The following is a 22,569-nucleotide window of genomic DNA, read 5'->3' as shown; positions in this document are numbered from 1 at the left end:
CAAACACCTTATGCAAAACAAAACGGGAGCTCGAGGCGAGCCTTGGGGTACTCCCCCATTCATAATTTTAGCTGCAAATCCAAGATAGCAAAGACATGTGAAAAGTGGTCACAAAGAAGCACTGTTTCACTCACAATGCACTATTCAAAGGCACAGTGTCATGCAGTAGCAACCCATAAAGCCGTCAAGTACGCTAACCTGTCCAGCGCTGAAGAGTGAAGTGATCCCAGCTGCCTCATGGCAAGTCAGTCATTCCACACACACACACACACACACATGTGCACTTTTCCGGCACGAGTGGTGGCGCTCTGTAATTCCGATTTAAATTTAAGATGATTAGCGGTAAAACTTGCACAACAAAGGGAATGCGTGAGCTGTATGTTTACTTTCCTGTGGGCCTGGCTGGTGGCCATAAGAGGCTCTCACTTATGCATGAGGAGATTGTGCTTTATCATAGAAAAAGCCAATTAACTGGGAGTTTTAATTACTTTTCTCCTGCACTGTGTGGAGTCTCCAATCATCTCTGCAGGCCCCTTGTCCTGTTTACCCACCGCACATTAAAGTTAAGAGTGGCGGTGGAGGAAGGGAGGGGAGTCAGGGTGATATCATCAACGCAAGAGAAAGGATGCGTTGGGGAGCCATCGGACCGACCGCAGGAATCCCTCGTAGCTCTTTATGTTCTCCCCGTTGCACCCCCCCTCCCCTTCCTGGGTGACCGCAGAGTGAAACCCGAACGCTGGAATTACACCCGCTTGCCCTCACCTTCTCAGTGAGAGTGAGGTGAGAAACGACACGGGCAGCCATTCATCAATGCCGAGTGCTTCTTCAACACAAGCGGGGGGGGGGAGGTTGTTATGGCGGGGTTAAATATCACCAGTTTGGCCTGTTACGAGTTAGAGGGGAGATTTCAAGGCTGATTTGACGGATATGCTAACGTGAACGATTGTGTCTATTACTATATCTGTTTTTTTGCTAGTCGTTTTCAAAAATCTAAATGTACGGTTATGAAGATTTACTTCTCGTCAAATTAGGCAAAAATGAAAACAGGTTCTCACCACCCCTTTAATACACACACACACACACAAAATAGTTTGACGCGAAGAATACCAGCACACACACACATTACCGGCTAGTTGGAATTAGCATTTATTTTGTAACTTGTATATATGGTGAGAGATTCAAACAACGCAGACTCGACAAAATTTTGCAAAGTAAAGTCGGAGTACTTTGTCCTCCTCGATAACTCACATGGCTGCACCTGGTGACCCACCTTGACATTGCGCTCACACACACGCACACACAGACACTCCTTTACATTCAGGTCAGTCATTTTTTTTACATGCCCTACCCAGACCGGAAGAAAAATGCCAGAAAACTGGATCCGAAAATACGCCCCGGGCAGGCCAATACCTCCCCACGCACACACACTCGCACGTGCACCTACGTGAACGGTCATACGCACACGTAGAGGTCAGAGGTTTGTCCCAGATAACGTGCGCTAAGAGGTCAAAAGGTGGTAGTTTGATCCTGTGACAGGAAAGCATATTTTTCATGCGGTGCTTTCTGTTCCGCATACGTTGGCTGTCGTGTCTACAAAACAGCAGCCAGATGCCCCGCCCCCTGCCGACCTCTAAAAGGTTCAACTATTTGTTTGTTTACATTTATTTGTGTGATGTCACGGATTGGTGTCACAAAAGATATATTATAAATCCTAATTTCCTCCGTTAGCACACTTTGCTAGCACCACCTCACTGACTCCTGGAAGGATTCCTCTCGGGCAGGAACTGTCAGATGCTCGGCGCATTTGAACTAGGCACAAAAATTTGGCACTATATTCGAGTCATTTTTCCTGAGTGTGACCGAAGCTAATTAGCGTGTCTTGAACTATTTGGGCTGATACGCCCGTGAGTGATGCGGCATAAAACGGGCCGGGACAAAGCCGGTTAACCAGCGGGGAGAGCGAGCGGGGCCCGAAGGCTCCTGGTGTCGGGGTCGTGGGATCAGAGCGGGTCACGGAGGTGTGGGAGTGTCTGCTCAGCCCTCTGACCTTTGTCACCCAAGCCTTCCTATAATCGGGGGGCCTCAAAGAGCATACGGACACAATGGAGAGCCCGTGAATGGATTTAAATGGTGACCATTAGGCGGATCCGTGTCGCTATTCTTCTTGTTTGTTTAGTCCCGGTCAGTCTCACGTTTGCGGTGTAATCAGGCGTGTGATGGAGAGACAGCGCAGCGGGGCCACGGGCTCTCGGAGATGGATATCCAACTCTAGATCATGAATAGCATGCATATAAGGGGGGAGGAGGGCAAAGGTGATGATAATTGGACGTCCACTTCAAACTGGATGAGTGAGGCCTTTCTGATTTGTTCGGACAAAACTAGCGATGACATCGTCCAGCAACAAGATAATGAGTTTTGTTTGGCAACAAGTTATCTCCATTTTCTTTCTATTCTTGAAAGAAGATGCCGGTAACAATATCTTTGTGCCATAAGTGATGATTGTCTATCTGACCAGAATATTAGGACTACCTGAACCTGTTGTCTAATGTGCTTGTAGTGGGAGGTCCGAATTGAGCTTGTTTATTCAAAGGTTCAATATTTACATACTTGTCTCATTCATTGTTTTACGACCGCCATCATTGACAGCAAGGTTCATGGTAAGTGTAGTTGAACAATACTCCCATCTAGTGGCCGGTAGTGGAAACGGACAGCCTGCTTTCCTAATCTCAAAATACAATTCACAAAAGAAAAAAAAAATACTGCACATGTGTCAGAAATTGTAAATAATGATTAAAAAATGGCAAAGAAAGTTTGTCAGTTCAGGTACTAGAATTTTTTGAGCTGATGTCGACTTTTGAGTGTACATTTGTTTCAGGCTAAAATGACAAGAATAAATGAAAGAGGCTCCTGGCACCGTGTCATTACCGACTCCAGCGCTCCATCGCCCCCCGGCAATCCGCATACCTTCCCGGGCTGGGGCAGCACTGAGGAGGTGCTGCATGCTTCCTCTATTTTTTTTTCTTCCCTTTCTCTTTCCGGGTGTGCGCTGTGTGTTTTCAAAACTCCCAGCTGATTCCAGCGCTTGTACACTTCATGGACAGCATGGAGGCGCCGTTAGGTTCTTTCAAGAACCCCATCAAGTTTAAAGATCAGGACTTTGACAGTCTCTCAGAGAAGTGCCTCAAGTCTGGCGAGATGTTCTCTGATCAGAGCTTTCCGGCCGAGCAGAAGTCCATCGGCATGCCAGAGGATGACGACCCCAAAAAGGCCATCAAGTGGAAGAGACCCAAGGTAGGCCAGGCACATTTGTATTTATTATATATTATTAACAAAACACTTTTTTGCTATGTATATTCAAATTGTCTGCTGACAGAGAATGTTAATAAATGAGAGTGTCAATCAAAAATGAGCATTTTTATCTCTCGAAGTGTATTTCTTCCATGCAGCTGTACCTAAAGAATTGTCCTAGGAGTCTTAAATGTTGCGCAATGTTCTTTATTGAGTCATTCAGCGACTTTGTTTGTTCACGCTGTCCTCTTTTCGGTCCCTCCCTGAAGGACATCAGTGGGAATGCCGTCTTTGTGGAGGGCACCATCGGCACCACTGATATCTGTCAAGGTCAGCTAGGTGAGTATTTTAAGAATGAACTAAATGTCCTTGTTAGGAAAATACCTTCTGGAAGATGAAACCCGAGCGTGAGGAGCCCTGCATTCCCACTTTTTGTTTTTTACACCACCAAAAGCAAAAGCTTTCATGTAGACCAAAAAAACAACGTGGACCAGATGTTTTCTCTTGGCGTGTAATGTGACTTTATGATTGGTTTTGTAACCACGGATTGACAATAACAGGAAGTGCGCGCCATGGAGATGCCAGTTATTTGCAACAATTTCCTGTTGCACGACAATAACAAGGTTCGGCTGATGGACACATTTTCTGGCTTGTGTCCCCAGGTAACTGCTGGCTCCTGGCAGCGCTTTCCTGTCTCACCATGCACCCCAAACTCTTTGTCAAGGTGGTACCGCCCAACCAAAGCCTGTCCAAGTCTTATGCCGGTATCTTTCATTTCAGGGTGAGTGGTGCAGTAAGTGCTCATCTGAAGATAATCTGTCTGTTTTCAGGAATGCCTATAAAACATTAAGAGGTTAATATTAGAGGATTGAAGAATTTAGCGGTACTAGCTGTTTGGTGGTGTGTTTTTCCCCGGAGGCCAGAGGCCCTTCGGAGACTCCTAACGAGAACGCGACATGACTTAACTTGCAGGACGGAGCGACTGTAAATTCATTTTGCGCTGTCATGGTGAGTTCAGGGCGTGCAGGTAGTGAATAGCCACTGACAACACACACACACACACACACACACACACATACAGCTGCAGGCCTGTCAAGAACACACCCTGCGTCACAAGCACTTAATGCCTTTGGAAGTGCTGCATTTAAAAAAAACAAGAGAACTGTGCGTTTCATCACTTAACTCCCTACCAGCCCATTTTTCCACTGTCAGATTTGTGAAATCTCACAATACATTGAGACGAAATCTAAATGCTGATAAGTGTGTCTCCGGGGTGTCTGTTGGTGTGTATTCGGTCAGAGAGGCTGATGTCTTTTCACTCCACTTCCTGCGTGATCCATCCGAAATCCAGATACGGCCCTCCACTTCATTTTATGTGGCCCATGAAGACAAATTGTCCGTCGTCTTCATGTGGCTTTACTAAAATTACAAAGTGTCTTCACTTTTTAAAATCATCATTTTAAAATATTTGAACAATTTTTTACTAGTCTGATTTCAAAACTCATCTGTGTACAATATGAGACCGTTCATACATTTATTTGGGTTGACAAAAATGAGTTTGACATCCTTGGCTCCCGTGTGCCCGTCTAGTTCTGGCAGTATGGCGAGTGGGTGGAGGTGGTCGTGGACGACAGGCTGCCAGTGCGAGAAGGCCGTCTCCTCTTCAGCTACTCTCACACCCGCAACGAGTACTGGAGCGCCCTGGTGGAGAAGGCCTACGCCAAGTCGGTGTCGTCGTTCATCAGCTTTGACGTGGCCCCGCCCCCTTTCATCGTCTGATTCTCGCCGGCTGGCAGGTTGATGGGATCGTACGGATGTCTAAAGGGCGGCAATATTTCGGAGGGGATGGAGGATTTCACGGGAGGCATCGCGTACTCTCTGCCCGTCTCCTCGCACACGCCTCGCGTCTTCTGGAGGTTGCTGACGGCCGCCCTCGCCCGAGGCAGTTTGCTCAGCTGCTTTATTCAGGTACATGGGAGATGTCGGGACGTGCAAGTTTACATATGACAGCCAATGGATTTTTTTTCTTTTTTTTTTCTTCTCCCCACAGGCCAACAGCTACAAGGAAGTTAGTAAAGTAAACGCGGATGGGCTGATAAAGGGCCACGCCTACGCCATCACTGACACCGACCAGGAAAGTATCACAAGATGTCAACCTGACCTCTAATAATCGCATCACATGATCAAATTGATCTCGATCCAGATCCGATCATTTCATCATCTCAATCATCCTCATGTTTTCAGGTCAAGCATGAGGCAGATGAGGTTTTGCTTCTTAAGCTGAGGAATCCATGGGGCTTTGTTGAGTACCGTGGACCCTGGAGTGACAAGTGAGGCCACACCGTGTGTGAATATTTGAGCCACTAATCGTATTCAAATTGGCATTGCAGTATTTTCGATAATTTTTTCAAAACCTTTCAGCGTTAGTTTGTGTGTATTTTTCCATGACTACATATTGAGCTTCTCTCCTTGTGTGCGGCTGCAGAAGCAAAGAATGGCACGACATATCCAGAGAGGAGAAAGAGAGACTCGAAATGAAACGTAGGGAAGATGGCGAGTTCTGGTGAGCACGAGAAAACGATCAAAATAGCTTCACCCTTCTCTTACTGTATTTTTTTTATCCGCACTAGGATGGGCGCTGATGATTTTTGCAAGAAGTTTGACTTTGCCGAGCTCTGCAGTATCAATCCTGACACCCTCGTGGAGGGAAAAATAGTGGAGCCCACTAGCTCCTCCTCCGAGTCGAAATGGACCATCAACGAGCATGAAGGATTTTGGCTGAAAGGGAGCTCGGCCGGCGGAAGCCGAAAATACAACCGTATGTGCGCTATCAAAAGCGTTGAGCATTTTGGTACACTGACGCTTTGAGATTGTCGGTCTACATGCGTTGCTTCACCGATGCCCGCTTCCAGGCTCCTTTTGGAAGAACCCTCAGTTTGAGCTGATTCTCACGGAGCAGGATCAGCCGGATGAGGATGACGAGGAGGACGAGGAAGACGGCGACGAAGAGGAGGAGAGCGGGTCGAACGATGGCATGAAGACAGAGAAGCAGAAGATAAAAGCTAAGAAGTGCACGGTGCTGGTGGAAATCCTGCAGAAAAACCGCAGGCGCAAGAATCAAGTCCACTTCCTCTACATGGGCTTCCACATCTACAAGGTCCTCATTCACATCCTTTTTACATCCGACTTTCACTGTGGGAACTCACAATTTTTTTTTTTTCTTCAGGTTCCCTCGGAGGTTGGTTGGAGAAGATTTTATTTTATTTTTTTGCTGAGATGTTATTTAATTAGATGTATCAATCCATACAGCTTTACGGTGTATGTCTGGACCGCAACTTCTTCTTGAAAAATCGTCCAGTTGGTCGTTCTGGGAAATACAGGGCTCAAAGGTAAAATGGTTACACGTTGTTGGAATGTGCTGACCTCCAGTATGTGGAACATTTATTGAACCGTCTTGAAATATATATATATATTTACAGCATCTGCCAATGTCTTGCAGGGCTGTGTGGAGGAAAATGCACCTGGAGCCGGGTCACTACGTCCTCGTGGCGTCCACCTATCGACCCAACCAGCCCGGAGAGTTCTTTGTCCGCATCTTCTCCAAAACCGCCAACAGTTTGGGGTGACGTAGCGAAAGTTGGAAAATGGAAATTCCATCCAAAACTTGTGACTGAAGATTTTCGAGATTCAGTTGCCTCAGTTTAATATTTGGGGATTTCCAGGACTTGGATGATTCCACAAAGATATTATTGACTGTTGTTTTTGTGTGTTACATTTCAGAACGCAGGATTTTACATGCACCTCAAGCTATCTCCCGGTGAGAATATTTTTTACTTCGAATGACCCGACCGCGACAAATTAATCGTTTCTTTTAAACAGGCGATGGCCGCACCTCTTACAGCTGAGGATAAAATGAGAGTTCTGAGGACTTTTGATGAAGAGGCTGGACCAGTAAGTATCGATTGGACGGTGATCATAAATTCTCCCAAATATGTCATATTGCAAAATATCCTATTATAATATTTTTGTCATTTAGGATGACAGGCTGAGCCCCAGGGAGCTGATGACACTTTTCAACTCAGGTGACCTTTTGGTTTTTTGCGACCAGCTGTTTCACCCTCAGTCGCCACTAGGTGGAGACAAAATCGCAACGTTCAAATGTCTCCGAAAGTCACAGAGGTCACCAGTCTAGACGGAAGCTCATCACTTCCTACCCGATGGCGTAACCGAAGCTTATTTCACACTCGTAACTGTGGCCAGACTTGCCCTCACCTCATCCCTCACTAATAATTTTTTTTCCCCCTTGTTCCTGTCTTCGTCAGTCCTGGACAAAGATTACCACCTGCCGTTGGAGACGTGCAGGCAGCTTATTTTCGGAGAGGACGTATCCTTTTTCACCCAGTGATGCCATTATATCCTGGCCTCATCCAAATTACTTTCACAGTTTCCGTTTTGGCCCCAAACGCCACCAAAGTGCCCTTCATGGTGGCTGACACACACGCACCAGGAAAAGTTCTTTGTCTGCATACTATTAATAACCGCAATGGTCACACAAAAGCACCCGTCCACGGCTAGGTGAGGACACGCACGTTACCCCTGGCAACCGTCTCGCTTCTCTGTGATGGAGGGAAGCTAAGATGCAGGAAGTGGCTTCATACAATGCCATTGTGCTCCAAATTGTATCGCCTGCTCTTGGGTCTGCTCTTTCTTCTTGAAGCTTTTGAAGCATTCATGTAACACCATTATCATCCTCCCGCCACACATCAGCAGCACTTAACCTCAGCAAGGTGAGCAGGTAACTTTGTAGAAGTTGGGCTGGTCGCCAGCAGATATTTTGGGATGATCTCCTCAAACGGTCATCATTTTTGCCCTTAATTGTCCTCCTTTCTCCTGTTGAGATGGTCTTAACTGTGCTTATAAGACTAAAGGAAGAGCCAGTTTGAACCGTCAGCAAACAGAAGCTTTGCTGTCAGAGCTCCGCCATTTGCAGGTAATGATTTCATCGTTGATAAAGAAAATAGATTTCTGAATTACTGTTAAAAAAAAAAAAAAAAATCTGTTTTGGAAGTACGCAACTAATCCCGTTTAATCTAATAATAAATGTAATAAATTCAAGGCAAGCAAAGTCTTTTATTACTGTTTTTTATTTATTTATTTATTTATTTATTTTTTATAGACCATCTTTTTCCAATATGATGAGGACTCTTCCGGCACCATGAGTCCTTTTGAACTCTCTGCAGCTCTGCAAGCCATGGGTATGCATACACTAACACACACACACACACACACACACACACTTTTATACAGTACATACAGCTGCACGTCTTCTCTCTGCTCCGTGTCAGGGATGAAGTGCGACGATAAAGTAGTCCAGCTGCTTTACGAGCGCTTCGCATCCGGAGAGCTTCACCTGCCCTTCCACGACTTTGTCGCCGGCATCACCCGCCTGCGCAAACTTTTTGGTAACACATTTTTTATTTCTATCAAATGAGGAAAAAAAAATATACATTTAACAAACGAGAATGTACAGTTGTCAGCATACCTTAAATTTGTATTACTGTCATATTTTCCAAAGGCTTGGACGTCTCTGTTTTCTAAGAATTAATTTCGTAATTTTCCTTTCCTCAGCATTGTATGAATCAGAGAACAACCGCGAGGTGAAAGACAGAGGCATCAATGCTGTGAGTATCACTTGCCGTGTCTCCTCCAACAAAGTCAACCTCGGCGTGATCTCATTCTCCGTGGGGACTGTTTGTCCATCATAGTGGCTCATTCGCTTTCTGCTGGTGTGACGAGCGTGTCTCCGTGTGGATCCGGCAGAGCGTCATTGAGTTGACACACTGACACTATCACATCCACGCAAGTGTTTTTCCCAGTCATTTCAAGAACATTTCTAGTATGTCTTAAAAGTCACACGTTTGCCCCTACACTGGTTATAAAAAGTCTACACACCCCTGTTTTGCTCAAGAAATGAGACCAAGATCATAATTTCAAAACCTTTTTCACTGTGATTGAAACTAATAATCTAAGAAATATTTTAGACAAGGAATGTAAAAGGTAACAACTGTGATCATGTGTTTGCAAAAGTGTGCACACCCTGCTGAACACAGCCACATCCCCACTTAGGAGAGGGTGTGCACACTTATGCAACTACACTACATCAGTTGTTTATTTCTTTTTTTCCCCCCCTCTATTGGATTATACAGTATAGACCACATTAAAGGCGGGAAACATTTTGAAATGATAATCATGGTCTAATTTCTTTATTTCACAGAAATTTGGAATTTGGACCAGGGGGTGTGTTGTAGGCTTTTTATACCCAACGTAGCTATAATCACACATTTTATCCTAGCAAGCACCACCGCGACCCTGACAGTTTACTCATCAGGTTCTCGACAGCATAGCTTGGCTGATATCTATAAACTCACCAACACACTCATGCACAAACTGAGCACTGTTTGTCTCGGTGCGAATGTGAGGGTGATGTCTCAGCAACGTTACACGCTATTCTTATCACACTGACGCCACATACAGCGTCAACACACCCTCACTCCCTCCATCATCCCTCATTACATCCCGTCACCCCACCAGCACCGGCATCAGCCTGTTCTCTCTAGTGTCTGAGTCGCACAATTTGCATCCTCCACCCTTTTAAACACCTAATGTCCTCTCTACATATGCTGCTATTAATAAATCCTTTGCTGCTCTCACATTACCTTGTCTTCATTATGAGGTCAGTGGAAGTGAGGAGGAAAAGGAAATATAAAAATTCCAATTAAAATAAAATACGCAAATAGAAATTTTAAAACTTCAATATTATTAGTTGTAATATCAGTATATCACCACATGGCTGAGGAAAAAATGTAAAAGTTAAGAATTTTATCTTGATAATTTTTTTAATTACAAAAACCTGGTATTTGAACAGGGGTGTGTAGACTTTTCCTATCCAGCGTAGAGTCCCTCTTGTCGTTGAGTCTTTTCATCCCCCCCCACCTGCTTCCTTACCCGCCTTCCCATCCAAGCTGTCCCGTGGGACGCCATGATACTTTGACAGTGAGCTTGGCGTCTGTTCTCGGAGGTGCGGCCGGTATTCTTGTGCCTCGGAGGCCGCCACCGCCGCCGCAAGAATAGCCCTTGTAGAATTGTAGTGTATAGTGTGGGGGTGGCATCTGGGGAGCGCTGCTGATGGTTGCTGGAAAGTGTGAGAGCCATGCCATTGTAAAGACAGGGGGGGCGGTTTGGTGCTATTGCGTAAGACGGCTTCTTGTCTGCAAATTTAGACTGAGCTCACTCACGCATAAATTTGATGAGCGGAGCGATCGTCACAGCTTGGGTATTTAAAGGTACCACGGTGGGTAAATATGGAATATGACATCACAATATGACTCGAAAACACATCATGAATTTTTATTTTTAAGATTTTTGGTGGTTATTACTTCCACCCAATGTGTTTTAATTAACCGTGAATAATTACGCACGTTTCCCGAATAAAGTGTCCCCAAATGCGTCAGATGTGATATCATCTGACATTGAGTAAATATCAAACTGCTGGCGTCAGCCGCGCTCGCTCGCTCGCTCAACGCCCCGCAGCAGCAGCCAGTTTAAAATTCACTCGCCAACTTCATTAACACATCAAGCTCAACTTGTTTGTGAGTTTCCAAACCTCCTGTAGGCCAATGTCATTACGTGTGAGTGAGCAACCTGTTTTGGGAGACACTTTCAAAACAACAGTTCCCACTGAGACCTATTATATTTGGAATATTTTCTCGTTTGTCAAAATCTTCATGTTACATTTATTAACGGTCCAGGCATCATTTTATTATCAGTTTGAGATAATTACTTTTTAGAGTAAAAGAGCACCAGTCAAAAGTTTGAGGCTGTTTGCAGACCATACAATATTGCTAGTGAATATTTATTATGTTAAATATATTTTCTTGATTCATACATTAAAAACATTAAAATATATTCTTAAATTATTTGACATTTTCTATTATGTTCTCGAAATTATTGAAAAATAATTAAAAAAATATTGAGTCATTTTCAACTAGTATCCTAACAGTCCTCATTGCTACAAGCTAACATAGCATCAAAATAAATCCAACCCAAACATACTGGAGCTTTGAACAAAGTAAAAAGTCCAACTGTGCTGCTTTTTGTCAACATTAAAAATAAAAGAGACTAAAATTACATAATGCATGAGTGAAAACAATCGCGCAGGTGTAAATAATGAAGGCTACAGATGGCCGGATTAAATTTAGCACTCATCTACATAGCTATGGGAGCTTCCAGTGAGTTCTTTCCCGCTGTCACGAGCTGCACTCATGACACTCGTGTTTTTATTTTATTTTTTCCCTCAAGTGTCAGCTGTCAAAGACGTGTCATAGGGGAAAATAGATTTTGGTTTCTTCGATGGCTGTGACCCGAAATTGGTGTCCAGCTCTGAGCTCATTCCCTCCCTCCCTCCCGTTTGGGCTTGAGGCCAGCCGCTTAAAAGTAGGCTAGAATTGACGCGCTGCTTGTGTCTGACTCACGAGGGCTGCGGAACATTGAAAACCCACTGAACGCATTTTGACTTGAGGCGTTTGACTCCCATGCACGGACGGACAGCGCATGGTAACGTTCACCGCTGACGATCGGAGCGAGGAAGAAGAACCCACACTGATTGTTTTGAAGCTCTATCGTGCCTGTAACTAGTGTGAAACTAGCGCCAACTTTTTAAGTACTTTGTGATCGAGCCAACTAAGTAATTACTAAGTAGCTGTAATTAAAATGATTTTACATGACTTAAATAATTGAGTTCAGAACAGCGTGGTAATAAAAAAAGTTTCAGTTACATAAAAGAATAATTAGAAGATATTTATGAAATAAATTATTGTTCTTCTTTCTAATTTTTTCCATTTTTTTAGTAGTTTGCAGCAGAAAATTGGTTGGTTTCAACCCAGTGACGTATTTTCGGCCAAAAAAAATGAGCTTTTTTTGTGAAAAGATAAGTTTTATTCTACAAATAGTAATTCATCTTTTTTTAAACCCAAACAATTCTGATAAAGGCTGCTAAATCTTTACTTTGTATTTTCCACAAAAATTAGGGCATGGTTAAAAATGTGTAAAATATTGAAATCAAATTTGAAGGAAAAAAAAAAACACAAATATCCAAATCCACAGATACCAAACTGTGATATAGTTAAAATGAGCATTATAGGAATAAAACATTTGCCTCATAATTAATAAACACTTAGGCCTACTACTCTACTGTAATATAGTGCCTCTTACTCAATGCTTCACAAAAAAGTGGCCTGCTAGTCTTTTATCCTACTCCCCTCCGAGAAAAATAAAGCACACCGAGATGAACTGAAAGCTATCCGAGCGAATCAATCAGTCGACATCTAATACTCTACCGGGCAAACAAAAATTGTCTCATGCCCAAAGCTATGACGCATTTTGATGTTCCAACCACGCTATGCCTCGTCGTAAATCGTCTCATTTTTAAGCATAGCTCCGCTTTAAGGTGACAGGTTAGCCTAAACAATGCACGAAGAGCACGGTGCCTTAACGGGGAACGGGAAAAACCGGAAAGTCTAATATGCAAACGGCTTCTTTGCACACACGCCGCCGCCAAAGCAGGCCATGGGAATGTTCTTGTGTTAGTCAGTGTGGATCTGTTGGCGGTTTAACTGTTCTTACTGAGTGATCCTGGACCATCTGTGGGAATCTGAAATGCCTGAGCATCTGGGCCTTGGAAAATAGACCCAAAAGGAAAATGCCTCTATTAAGCGAGCCATACATATAGATGTATAGATCAATAGATGTTCTAGATAGCTTGTTTTTTTTTTTCCCCCCAAAAGGGAAATGCATGAACCCAATGACTTTTCCCTCTGCAAATAATTAAGTCTTATATTTATGATTCCTCAACAGTGGAAGATTTTACGAACCAGCCCTCCCTTGACAATTACTCGTATATGAACAGTCGCGTATGTACTGAACCTTTTGAACATACGTAAACGGAAATAAAGCCTAACTGGAGAATGTCGGCGATTACACAAGCGGCGCTTTCTTGTGAATTTATAGCTTCGATAAATCATGTCGCAATGGCACATTTAATGAAAGGCTGACTTCAAAGTTCAGCTTTCTTGTAAACAGTCTTCTTCATGCTAAGATCATAACCGCAGTTTGAGTGCAGCTAATGAAAAACGCTGAGTGAACACAGCAGTGTGAGGGGGGGAATGGGACATTTTGGTTGGATGAAGAGCACGGGACGATCATATTTCTTTTGCAGAGGTGGGGAGGGGATGCCTTGAGGGGTTATGTAATATTGTTAGAGCCAGAATGGGTGTAAACAAAACCACTGTGAAGTGGGACAGGCCTAGCCGTTGCGTGGCAACGCATATTTTGGGCAGGGAAAGCAGACAAACAGGGCCCAGCCTTCCAATGGCAAGCCATGGGGCTGGCCTTGTGAGCGTGGCACAGGCTAGTAACTTCCCGAAAGTATGCTAAGAGACAGGGAAGCAAGAAAAACAAAAGCAGGGAGGGAGGGAGGGGGACTTAAGACAACACTGCTGGGTCTGTTTGAACCTGGCCTGGCTTGGCCTGCCTGGAGTCTAGACTACCACCACTTGCAAACAAACAACAAAAACACTCGTGGCTTACACTCTGGGGAGAATAGACCTTGTCAAACTATTATTAATTCAGCAATAAAAATGTTTTCAATACACTACTGTGTGTCATATTGATGTTATACTTCCCTTTTTATACAAAATACACAACTATCTGTCTATCTAATAGATATTTATTTTGTTTTAGCTGCGCTTGACTGTAAATACAGTTGAGTAGCTTGCTAGTAGCCTCGAGCTAGGTTAGCTCTGCTTGTTAGCCACCTAGCTAGGCGCGCGTCTGCATAACTACAGCAAGGAAATGATTACAGTCACAACACAAACTACAACTGCGCAACGTGTCGGTTAAGGAGGGGGGAAAAAAATAAAAATCCATGACTATTAAGTCGGACTTAAGAAAAATATTCGATGTGCTCAGCATCTGACGGGAGAACTCGGAAGTGGCGTCCGTTGCCAGTTCGTTGCTATGGTAACCGTTTGCCGGGCAGCACAACACGCGAGGCGGTGACAACAGCGGTGTTGCCATGGAGACAGTACGCTGCACATACGCACGCACACACACCGCGGCACATGTTTCTCCTAATTTAACCTACTAGTAGCGACTATTTTAGATAGTTTGTGTAAACATTTAGCGTGCCTTTTGGTTATATAGACCTCTTTTCTCTCGCCATTTGGGTGCCTAACGAGGTGATTCATAAGTAGTCACTCTGGTACCCTCGGCTCAGACGGGGTTCAATCACGTCCTCCGTTCTTCTCTGACGTTCGACCGGTGACTACCCTCCCTCTCTTGTTCACACATACACGCACACGCCTGCTAAAGTACTTAGTTTGACATCACTTGTTCTTTTTTTTTTTTGTTCCCATTCATGAGTTATGCCACCTCCAATTCCCCGGATGAAGCCCCAACCCACACTTCCCACCCCTGATGCATTTCCACTATTTGTCCGCATGTAGGCCACCATCTGAATCACTTTTGTGATTTACTCTGTGACAGGATTTGATTTCCGTCATTGCTGCCCACTGGCCAAGTCAAAATTAGCATACACTGTTTGTTCATGTGTGTGTCACAGTAAAAAAAACGAATGATCAACATTATTCATATTTTCTGCTTTATTTCTCTAGATACCAAACAAATTTTGAAGCAATTTTTTTTCTCATTATTTTTGCATCAATTTCCACAGAATGGGAATTTTTTTTAGCTTTAGAGGTAATGTAAAAATATTGCTCTGTTGAACTCAACTTTATAGAGCACATTAAAAATAACAAACACAGTTAAAACATACATAGGAAATACATATAAATGACATACATAAGAAATGAAAAATGAAAAAAAAATTACCTAACTCAACAAACTTGAATAAAATTAAAAAAAAAATAGATCCGGTGTGTCATTTTCCCTGTGGGCCCTATTCGCTCTGTGGTTAATCTGTTTTTAATCCCTAAGAAGGCGTGAACCTCATTTGTGAAAAAACTGCTTTTATTTCATTTAATTGGCTTGGAGCCATCCAGGTTAACTGAATACGTCAATGAAAAGGATCTCCCTTTGAGAACGGTGCAAACTCCCAGGATTGCCATGGGTGTGCCCTTAAGTATGACTACAAAACGGATTTCAGTGACAGACAAAAGTACACAATGAAACCGTTTGCAAACGTTAGTCACGCATGTCATTACAAACACTCTTTGGACTGCATTAAAAGCTAATTAAGAATGATGACACTCATCTTCGTCAGGGATAAATATTTATCATTATCAAAAGCGTTTTTTTGGGTCAGACCATCTATGGTACCAAAAAGGTGACCTTGCTAAACTGTCAGCAGAATAACATTTCACAAAACACTGTATTTAGTATATATAGTACATTTTCCCTTTAAAAGTACTTTAATACTTAAACAGAAATATCACTAGTATTGTTAGACTATAATCAAATAACAATCAATATAACAAAACACCGTACTGTATTTTTTTTTAGTGTTGCTGACCTGGTATCGTCCCCCATATACAAGAATCTTTCCACGCGTGAACTCTTCAAATCTATAAGTTTCCTCTCCAAAATAGTCAGACGATGAAAAATACCCCCTTTGCGTTGGAAATTATTATTTTTTTTTTAAAGGAATAGCTTCTATTATTATTCGCCGGCGAGGTAAGCTTTGGCTCATTCCAGTGCGAGAGGGAATCCCTCGACGTCACCAAGGATACCAAACACAACAGCGGTGCACAAATATGGGCATCTACGTAGCGGAACCCCGAGGCGGGACTTAAATGCCTCAGTTGTAGGCTACTCAAGGAGGATTCATTCATAAGACAAAATCTGCTTGTTTGTACCGTAATTCCGCCGCGCATTCGCCGGGTCGTGCCACCAATCGGACTTTATGGATCTATCGAGCTTCGGATTGACGAAGTAGTTTGAACGCGGGGAAACGAAGGAGAATCTTTATTCCAAGCAATTTCCCCCCGCTTGCTGGTCGCGGGGAAGTGGATTAAAGCTTCTTCATGCAACTTTTTTGGAAAGACACCAGGAGCGCCTCACCGGGAAACACCAACAAGACAAGTAACGGTGAGTTTTACAGTTTGTACGACATATGCGACTTTTTATTTTGGGGGGGGGCGTTTATTCCATCCACAAACTGTAAACACAATTGCTTATGTATATATCATTCAACACATAGAAGACAATTTTACGAAATAATTTGCAGGTGCCAAACTCCCTCTCGGCCCCCGCGGGGAGATGTACCAAGGGTTCCCCGGCGACCCCGATAGCGGATCCCGTGGTAGCTCCTCCCCGTCCATAGAGTCGCAGTACCTCTCCTCCGTGGACTCCTTCGGCAGCCCGCCGACCACCAGTGCTCCGCAGGTAAATCGGAATAACCCCATTAAAAATGTTTTCTTACTGTATATGTGCAAGGAGCTACCCGGAAATAGCTCGATCGCTACTTAGCGACGATTTCCAACCACATTGTTTATTATTTGGTTGGGGTGTTAGTAATTATATATAAATATGTCTCCCAGGATGTATACGGTAAAAAAAAAAAAAAATCTGTACCGGCTCCAGGCTCGGAAAGCGTGCTCGATTCTCGGTGCCGGTGACACACGGCTGCAAGCTTCCTACGTCACTGTCGAAGCCCCGCCCCTCTCCGCAGATCCTCCACTCGTGGTCGCTCGCTCTCTCTCTTCGTCTCTGGGTCTCTCTCTCATATTCAGTGACGTAAATGGTGGTTCTATTTTGGAACGCTACGTCGCGTTGTCAAGGGGAACACCGGCCGGGGGTGTGACGGGGGTGGAGGAAGGAGGAGGAGGGATTTGGGGGGGACGAGAGAAAATACGCCATTGGTCGGCGCTGCTGTGACTTTTCCTCGTCTTTGTGAATATTAATTCATAAAGTCAGCCATGTTGTAGTCGAGCAAAACAAATAAGCAACAAATAGGGAAAAATGGAGGCTTCTGTCAAAGTTAAAAAAAAATCATTGCGTAAAAAAAACATACGTTTTTGAAATATTATATATTATTATTATTATATTATATATGCAACACTTTGTCCATCTTAAAATGTCGCTTTGCATGTATTAATATTATAATATTCTCTATATATCTTACACATCAAATTGAATTTTATTTTTACTGCATATGTTATAAGTGGTGCATCTGTCCGTGTGTCCTGCTCCAGGAGTGTGTGTCAGCCGCAACCAGCTTGAGCATTGTGGGTAGCGGGCCAGGATCCAGCAGCGGAGGGGAGATGCCCGGCTCATTCGTGCCGACCGTCACCGCCATCACCACCAGTCAGGACCTGCAGTGGATGATTCAGCCCACCCTCATCTCCTCCCAGGCCTCAGGTCAAAGCGGCACCACCGACACCTCCACCATAACCCGGCCGGTGTCGCTGGTTGACCCCTATGACATGCCGGGCCCGAGTTACTCCTCCGGGTCTGCGTTCACTCCACCGAGTTTGGAAACCCCCGGCCCGGCACCGGGCCCCGTCCGCCAATCCAGAACCCGTAGCCGCCGCACTCGAGAAGAGTCTGTGAGTGAAGACGGAGATGTTGGTGTGTTAGTAAGTGTGTGTGCTTGGACGGCATGTTTGTTGGGATTCACATTTGATAAAAAATTTTTGCTTACACCTGTTGGTAAATAATAATATTATCTACCAGTGGAGACAATACCGAATGGCTACTTCTGAGTCGAGCACATTTGAACACTTCTTCTCTTCGCCCTAGCTCACTCCCGAGGAGGAGGAGAAGCGACGTGTCCGACGGGAGAGGAACAAACTGGCCGCCGCCAAGTGCAGAAACCGACGACGGGAGCTCACGGACAGGCTGCAGTCGGTAAGCTCGGCCCGCGCCGCAAACGTTACCAACGCTCAGTTCCCTTTCTCATCCTTCGTTCATCTCTCCGCCCACACAGGAGACGGACGTCCTGGAAGAGGAGAAGGCCGAGCTCGAGGCGGAGATCTCGGAGCTACAGAAGGAGAAGGAGCGGCTGGAGTTTGTCCTGGTGGCCCACCAGCCCAACTGCAAGATCATGTACCAGGAGCAGCCTCAGCCGAGCTCGTCGCAGCTCCCCGTCCAGACCTTACAAGCCCCCTCCTCCATTGTGAGCTTGGCTGGGAAGGAAGACTCTTTCTATCTTCCTCCTGCCTACTCAGGCCACGCAGCCTCCACACAGTCACAGATTCCTCCGCCTCAGCAGCAGCAGCAGCAGCAGCAAGTCCAGCAGCCTCAGCCAGGAATGATACAGGAGGTAGAGTTTTCTCGTTCTTTCTATGGCCCGAGCGAGGCAACGGCGCCTGGCGGGCCATGCTTCATGATCGGCGACGCTGGTGGCGGTGACGGTAACCATGACGATGCGGGCATTGCCAGCCAAAGCACTTCATACACATCTTCATTTGTGTTCACCTACCCAGAGGGAGCCTGCGGGGTCAGTGCCAACCATCGGAACAGCAGTAGCGAGCAGTCATCCGATTCCTTGAACTCGCCTTCCCTGCTGGCGCTCTGACTGACCGACCAAACTAGCGCATACCTTTAACGCTCGCCGAGTAGGGGCCGACTGACGCCCGTTGAGTTAAAGAACAAAATTAACGTGGAGAGAGACAAATTGTCCAATCAGATTGCACAAAACTAAAGTCGGTCTTCAGCGAGCTACCACAAACTGCACCGATGCCCCCCTCCCCACCTTGTTCCCTCTGATGGTCTCTCATCTTCTCCTCCATCCTTCCCTTCCACCCTCCTCTTTTGCCCCAGTGCCCAGAGGAGAGACACTTACCGCTTCATCCGCTCGACCCTCCCTCAGCTTCCTCATGCTCGGAAGTCGGCGATCGCCGCGTTGTTATGATTCCAGCATCTCTGTTTCTCCTCTTCTGTGTCTTGTGTTTCTCCCCATCGCTCTTCTTGAAGTCCTCCACGCCCGAGAGCCCGAAGACCCCCTCCAGTCCCTGGGATCTTGAGTGAATCCCCAACCTAGCACTCACACACACCTTAACCGCTCCATGGTTCGACCCGGACCGGGATTCTGCAGCGTGTTCCAAACACGAGGAGCTGCCATTGGACATTTGATGCAAAAAAAAAAAGATGAGCCACTTGTCGACACGATGAAGACAAGGCACGTTGGGTGGCTCTGCTTTTGTTGTTGTGAGCCAAATGCAAAAGAAAAAAAAAAAGACGTAAAAAAAATAGTAAAAGATTTGTCTGTGTAGATTCTTAGTCATCCGGGTCGTGGTAATCCGGAAGGGCTGAATCGAGGCAACTGGATTTGTCTTGGGGAATAATTTGGTGAACTCAAAAAAATCAAGGCAAGAAAAAAAAAAAATTGATGGTGGAATTCTACCCAGTTTTGCTCGGGTTAAAATTGTGTTTCACACAATGTCCCCGAAATTAAACATATAAGTAAAAACAACTCGGCAAATTGTAATATTGTTGCTATAATTGTCAAGAATCTATATTTGAAAGTTATTCCCACTATTATGTTTTGCTTTTTCCAACCCTAAAAATTCAGAACTGAATTCAACAAAAAGTCCAGTTGCCTCAATTTGAATTTTGCAGATCAAGTCAAAGATCTGCGTCGAGAGTTACCATGGCTTTGTACTTTTGTTTCCCGCCTGTTTGCCTTTACCGGGAGACGGAGACGACCTCTAAACATGGGGCGTGCACACGAGTGCACCTAGCCTGTTTATTTCTTTCTTGAGTGAGGTTGTCGTGATGGCTGACCCGGGAAACTAAAAGAGGAAATCATCCGGGCTGAGGCGCCCGCGTCCTTTCTTGCCTGTGAATTTGTGCCATTTGTTTTTTCCTTGTATGTTCCAGTGACACTTGTTACATATTTTAATGTCTTTTTTTTTTTTTTATGTATTTGACTGTTCTGCTTTTACTTGTACGCCCACCTCCAACTCGGTTATTGTTATAAGTATATTTCCCCCCCCCCTTTTATTCGATTGTGTTTTCATGTGGCATCTTTGGAGGTATGCTGTGCACTTAAAGGTTATTTGTGTGTTGAAAGTTTAAAAAAAAATCGTTCAAGTCTATATGCCTATATGTATAAAGATAAATATATATATATGAGTTGTACGTGCTATGATTGTCGAATATGAATGTGTTGCAGCTCTAAAGGGGATATTTTTGTCAATGAAGAAATTTGAAAGATGTTACTGAGATTTAGTTTTGAAATGAATATTTTTGTAAGAGAATGAAAAAAATATATATATATGATAGGTTTAAAAAAAAAAAAAAATGGCCCTGTCCCTTAACATGAAGCACGATGTCACTGCCTCTCGCCATATGTATTTATGTTTTACAAAAACAGTATCAAGCACTATCCAAGACAAAGTCAATGTATGTACGTTACGAGGTTGTGATGACGTTTGTCTGATTTTTCTGTGAGGTCTGACCCAAAGCTACTGACGCCTCCACTTTATCTTCAAAAATCAAAATAAAAAAAATTACAGTATATACTGAAGTCGCTGTTAGATTTACAAAAAATATATAATTCTATTTTTTCCCCTTACTATAATCAAATGAGCAGAAATTTCTATTTGAAGGACAAACAATCCTTTCCATTTATTTTTTTAATATAAAGAAGTAGAATCTAAAATAACGACAATTTGATTGTATAGTTTTCTTGGTGCTCAGAGAATGGGTGGACCTCACTTTTTGATCAGCTGATTCCGAACTATATGGAGATGCCTTTTTCCTTTTTTTTTCTTCTCCAAAATGCAAAATGTGATGTGAATATGTTCTGATGTGTCAGAATCAGCATAAAACATATTCACTAGTTCTCATGTACATATTTTTTCCTTCTTTGTGGTGCTACTTTTACAATCATGACAGAAAAAAAAAAAAAAAAGGCAATTTCATGTTGTATGGCACCACAGTTTACATCAGCTCCAGATTTCCTTGATGGCTATAAAATAGTGAATTTCTTTGGAAGCATATCAATCATCCAGTCATTCCATTGTGATAATCAACATTGATTGCGAATATTCAACGCAACATTGAATGTGTTGATGACATCACCGATTTCCTTGCACTTAACACGCAGCCATTATTTTTGTTTCCTTTCAATGGATCCGATAACATCAACTAAACAATCCTATTTTTCTATGCTGAGGTGAATGTCGCAATGTATTTGTATTATTCTGTACAAGTCACATATCCATCCACGCATAGCCGTGTTTTCTTGGTATATGAAATGCAATACTTGTGATGCTCTTGGATGAACAGAATGTAGCAAATGTTAGTCAGGGATGATGAACTGACCGCTACTATATATCCAGATTTATTGCTACAAAAACTTGGTTCAAATATTTCCACAAACTACCGCATTTAATTTCTATGGAGAAATGTTCTTAAGAATTCATTTATTTTAATTCCTTTTATGGTTGCACATTCATTTGTATCAATTTGTCATCATGACATTGTACTCGCATTAGTTCTTGCTGTAAACTTTATCATTGTCGCATCACGTAACGATATACTGTAAACATTGAGATTGTCAACAGTGAAAGAGCCAAAGATATATTGTATTGTTGGATATGTGACAATAACTTCTATTATTGTACTTATATTTACAGTTACATATTGACATCAGGGTGCTATGATATTATTCTCTGCATATATAAGTCAGATCATTTTGACATATATATATACTTTATTTTTCTAATCTTAATATCAAGCTTATTATGCTTGAAGGGGACCAAAATATGTGACAATTCTAGTCAGCCTCTGCTGTCTAATCTAATAAAAAAGTCTAATAAAAAAAAAAAAAGTCAATGATAATACTAATCATAATAATGTCCACACAGAACTATCTCGGATTCTTATTGGGTGAATTTTCCTCAAGATTGATAAAGTATCAACCTGAGTTTGATGTTGTCTTCAACCAAATACGGTTAACTTGTAAAGGAATTACAATATATCATTGAGATGCATGTCTCTCACTTTTAAATGAGGGTTATCATACACTTTTTTGCCTTTGTGTATTTACCAATTATTGAAAAATTGTAACAAACTGAAAGCACATGTCAATTTGGAAAATGTCAACTGAAATTTTAATCAAATTGACCTATTAATAAAACAAATCTTGATCTTTTTTCTTTTTCTACTGTTTTTTGTGGCTTTTTTGTGTATGAAGCGGCATGTGATCTAATGATATTGGTTTTGGTTGGAACTTTTATTATTATTATTATTATTATT

At 43.3% G+C, this 22,569-nt stretch overlaps 2 protein-coding genes across 4 annotated transcripts; both read left to right on the top strand.

The window, feature by feature from the left end:
* The first annotated feature begins 2,826 nt into the window (after nt 1-2,826).
* On the top strand, nt 2,827-9,998 carry capn12 (calpain 12). Its single transcript, XM_049726464.2, has 22 exons — nt 2,827-3,291; nt 3,558-3,627; nt 3,951-4,069; nt 4,879-5,012; nt 5,085-5,256; nt 5,339-5,423; nt 5,534-5,618; nt 5,774-5,851; nt 5,919-6,106; nt 6,201-6,445; nt 6,515-6,526; nt 6,598-6,677; nt 6,788-6,910; nt 7,069-7,105; nt 7,168-7,239; nt 7,325-7,370; nt 7,611-7,672; nt 8,210-8,278; nt 8,465-8,543; nt 8,634-8,750; nt 8,917-8,969; nt 9,054-9,998. The coding sequence occupies exons 1-22, from the start codon at nt 3,094-3,096 to the stop codon at nt 9,078-9,080; spliced, it is 2,151 nt and encodes a 716-aa protein (XP_049582421.1). The 5' UTR covers nt 2,827-3,093; the 3' UTR covers nt 9,081-9,998.
* A 141-nt stretch (nt 9,999-10,139) lies between these two features.
* On the top strand, nt 10,140-22,465 carry fosb (FBJ murine osteosarcoma viral oncogene homolog B). Of its 3 annotated transcripts, XM_049726473.1 has the most exons (6): nt 10,140-16,449; nt 16,589-16,746; nt 17,556-17,939; nt 18,103-18,210; nt 18,290-18,625; nt 18,789-22,465. In XM_049726473.1, exons 1-6 carry the CDS (start codon nt 16,386-16,388, stop codon nt 18,852-18,854), a joined length of 1,116 nt encoding a protein of 371 aa, XP_049582430.1. In that variant the 5' UTR covers nt 10,140-16,385; the 3' UTR covers nt 18,855-22,465. The 3 variants fall into 3 exon arrangements, with proteins under 3 accessions (XP_049582430.1, XP_049582429.1, XP_049582428.1); XM_049726472.1 differs by having other exon boundaries at nt 17,556-17,909; nt 18,290-22,465; XM_049726471.1 differs by having other exon boundaries at nt 18,290-22,465.
* The last annotated feature ends 104 nt before the right edge of the window (nt 22,466-22,569 follow it).

The sequence above is a fragment of the Syngnathus scovelli genome, chromosome 7 (assembly GCF_024217435.2).
Source record: "Syngnathus scovelli strain Florida chromosome 7, RoL_Ssco_1.2, whole genome shotgun sequence".
Taxonomy (NCBI): Eukaryota; Metazoa; Chordata; class Actinopteri; order Syngnathiformes; family Syngnathidae; genus Syngnathus; species Syngnathus scovelli.
Note: the sequence above shows the minus strand (reverse complement) of the source record. Positions and strands in the feature narration are given on the sequence as shown.

Excerpts from the sequence above, each read along its gene's own strand:
- capn12 (XM_049726464.2), top strand. The coding sequence starts at position 3,094 with ATGGACAGCATGGAGGCGCCGTTAGGTTCTTTCAAGAACCCCATCAAG. Across the intron at positions 8,544-8,633 it reads TGCAGCTCTGCAAGCCATGG|GGATGAAGTGCGACGATAAA; the intron begins GTATGCATACAC and ends GCTCCGTGTCAG. Across the intron at positions 8,751-8,916 it reads CCGCCTGCGCAAACTTTTTG|CATTGTATGAATCAGAGAAC; the intron begins GTAACACATTTT and ends TCCTTTCCTCAG.
- fosb (XM_049726471.1), top strand. The coding sequence starts at position 16,386 with ATGCAACTTTTTTGGAAAGACACCAGGAGCGCCTCACCGGGAAACACC. Across the intron at positions 16,450-16,588 it reads CACCAACAAGACAAGTAACG|GTGCCAAACTCCCTCTCGGC; the intron begins GTGAGTTTTACA and ends AATAATTTGCAG. Across the intron at positions 18,211-18,289 it reads TCACGGACAGGCTGCAGTCG|GAGACGGACGTCCTGGAAGA; the intron begins GTAAGCTCGGCC and ends CCGCCCACACAG.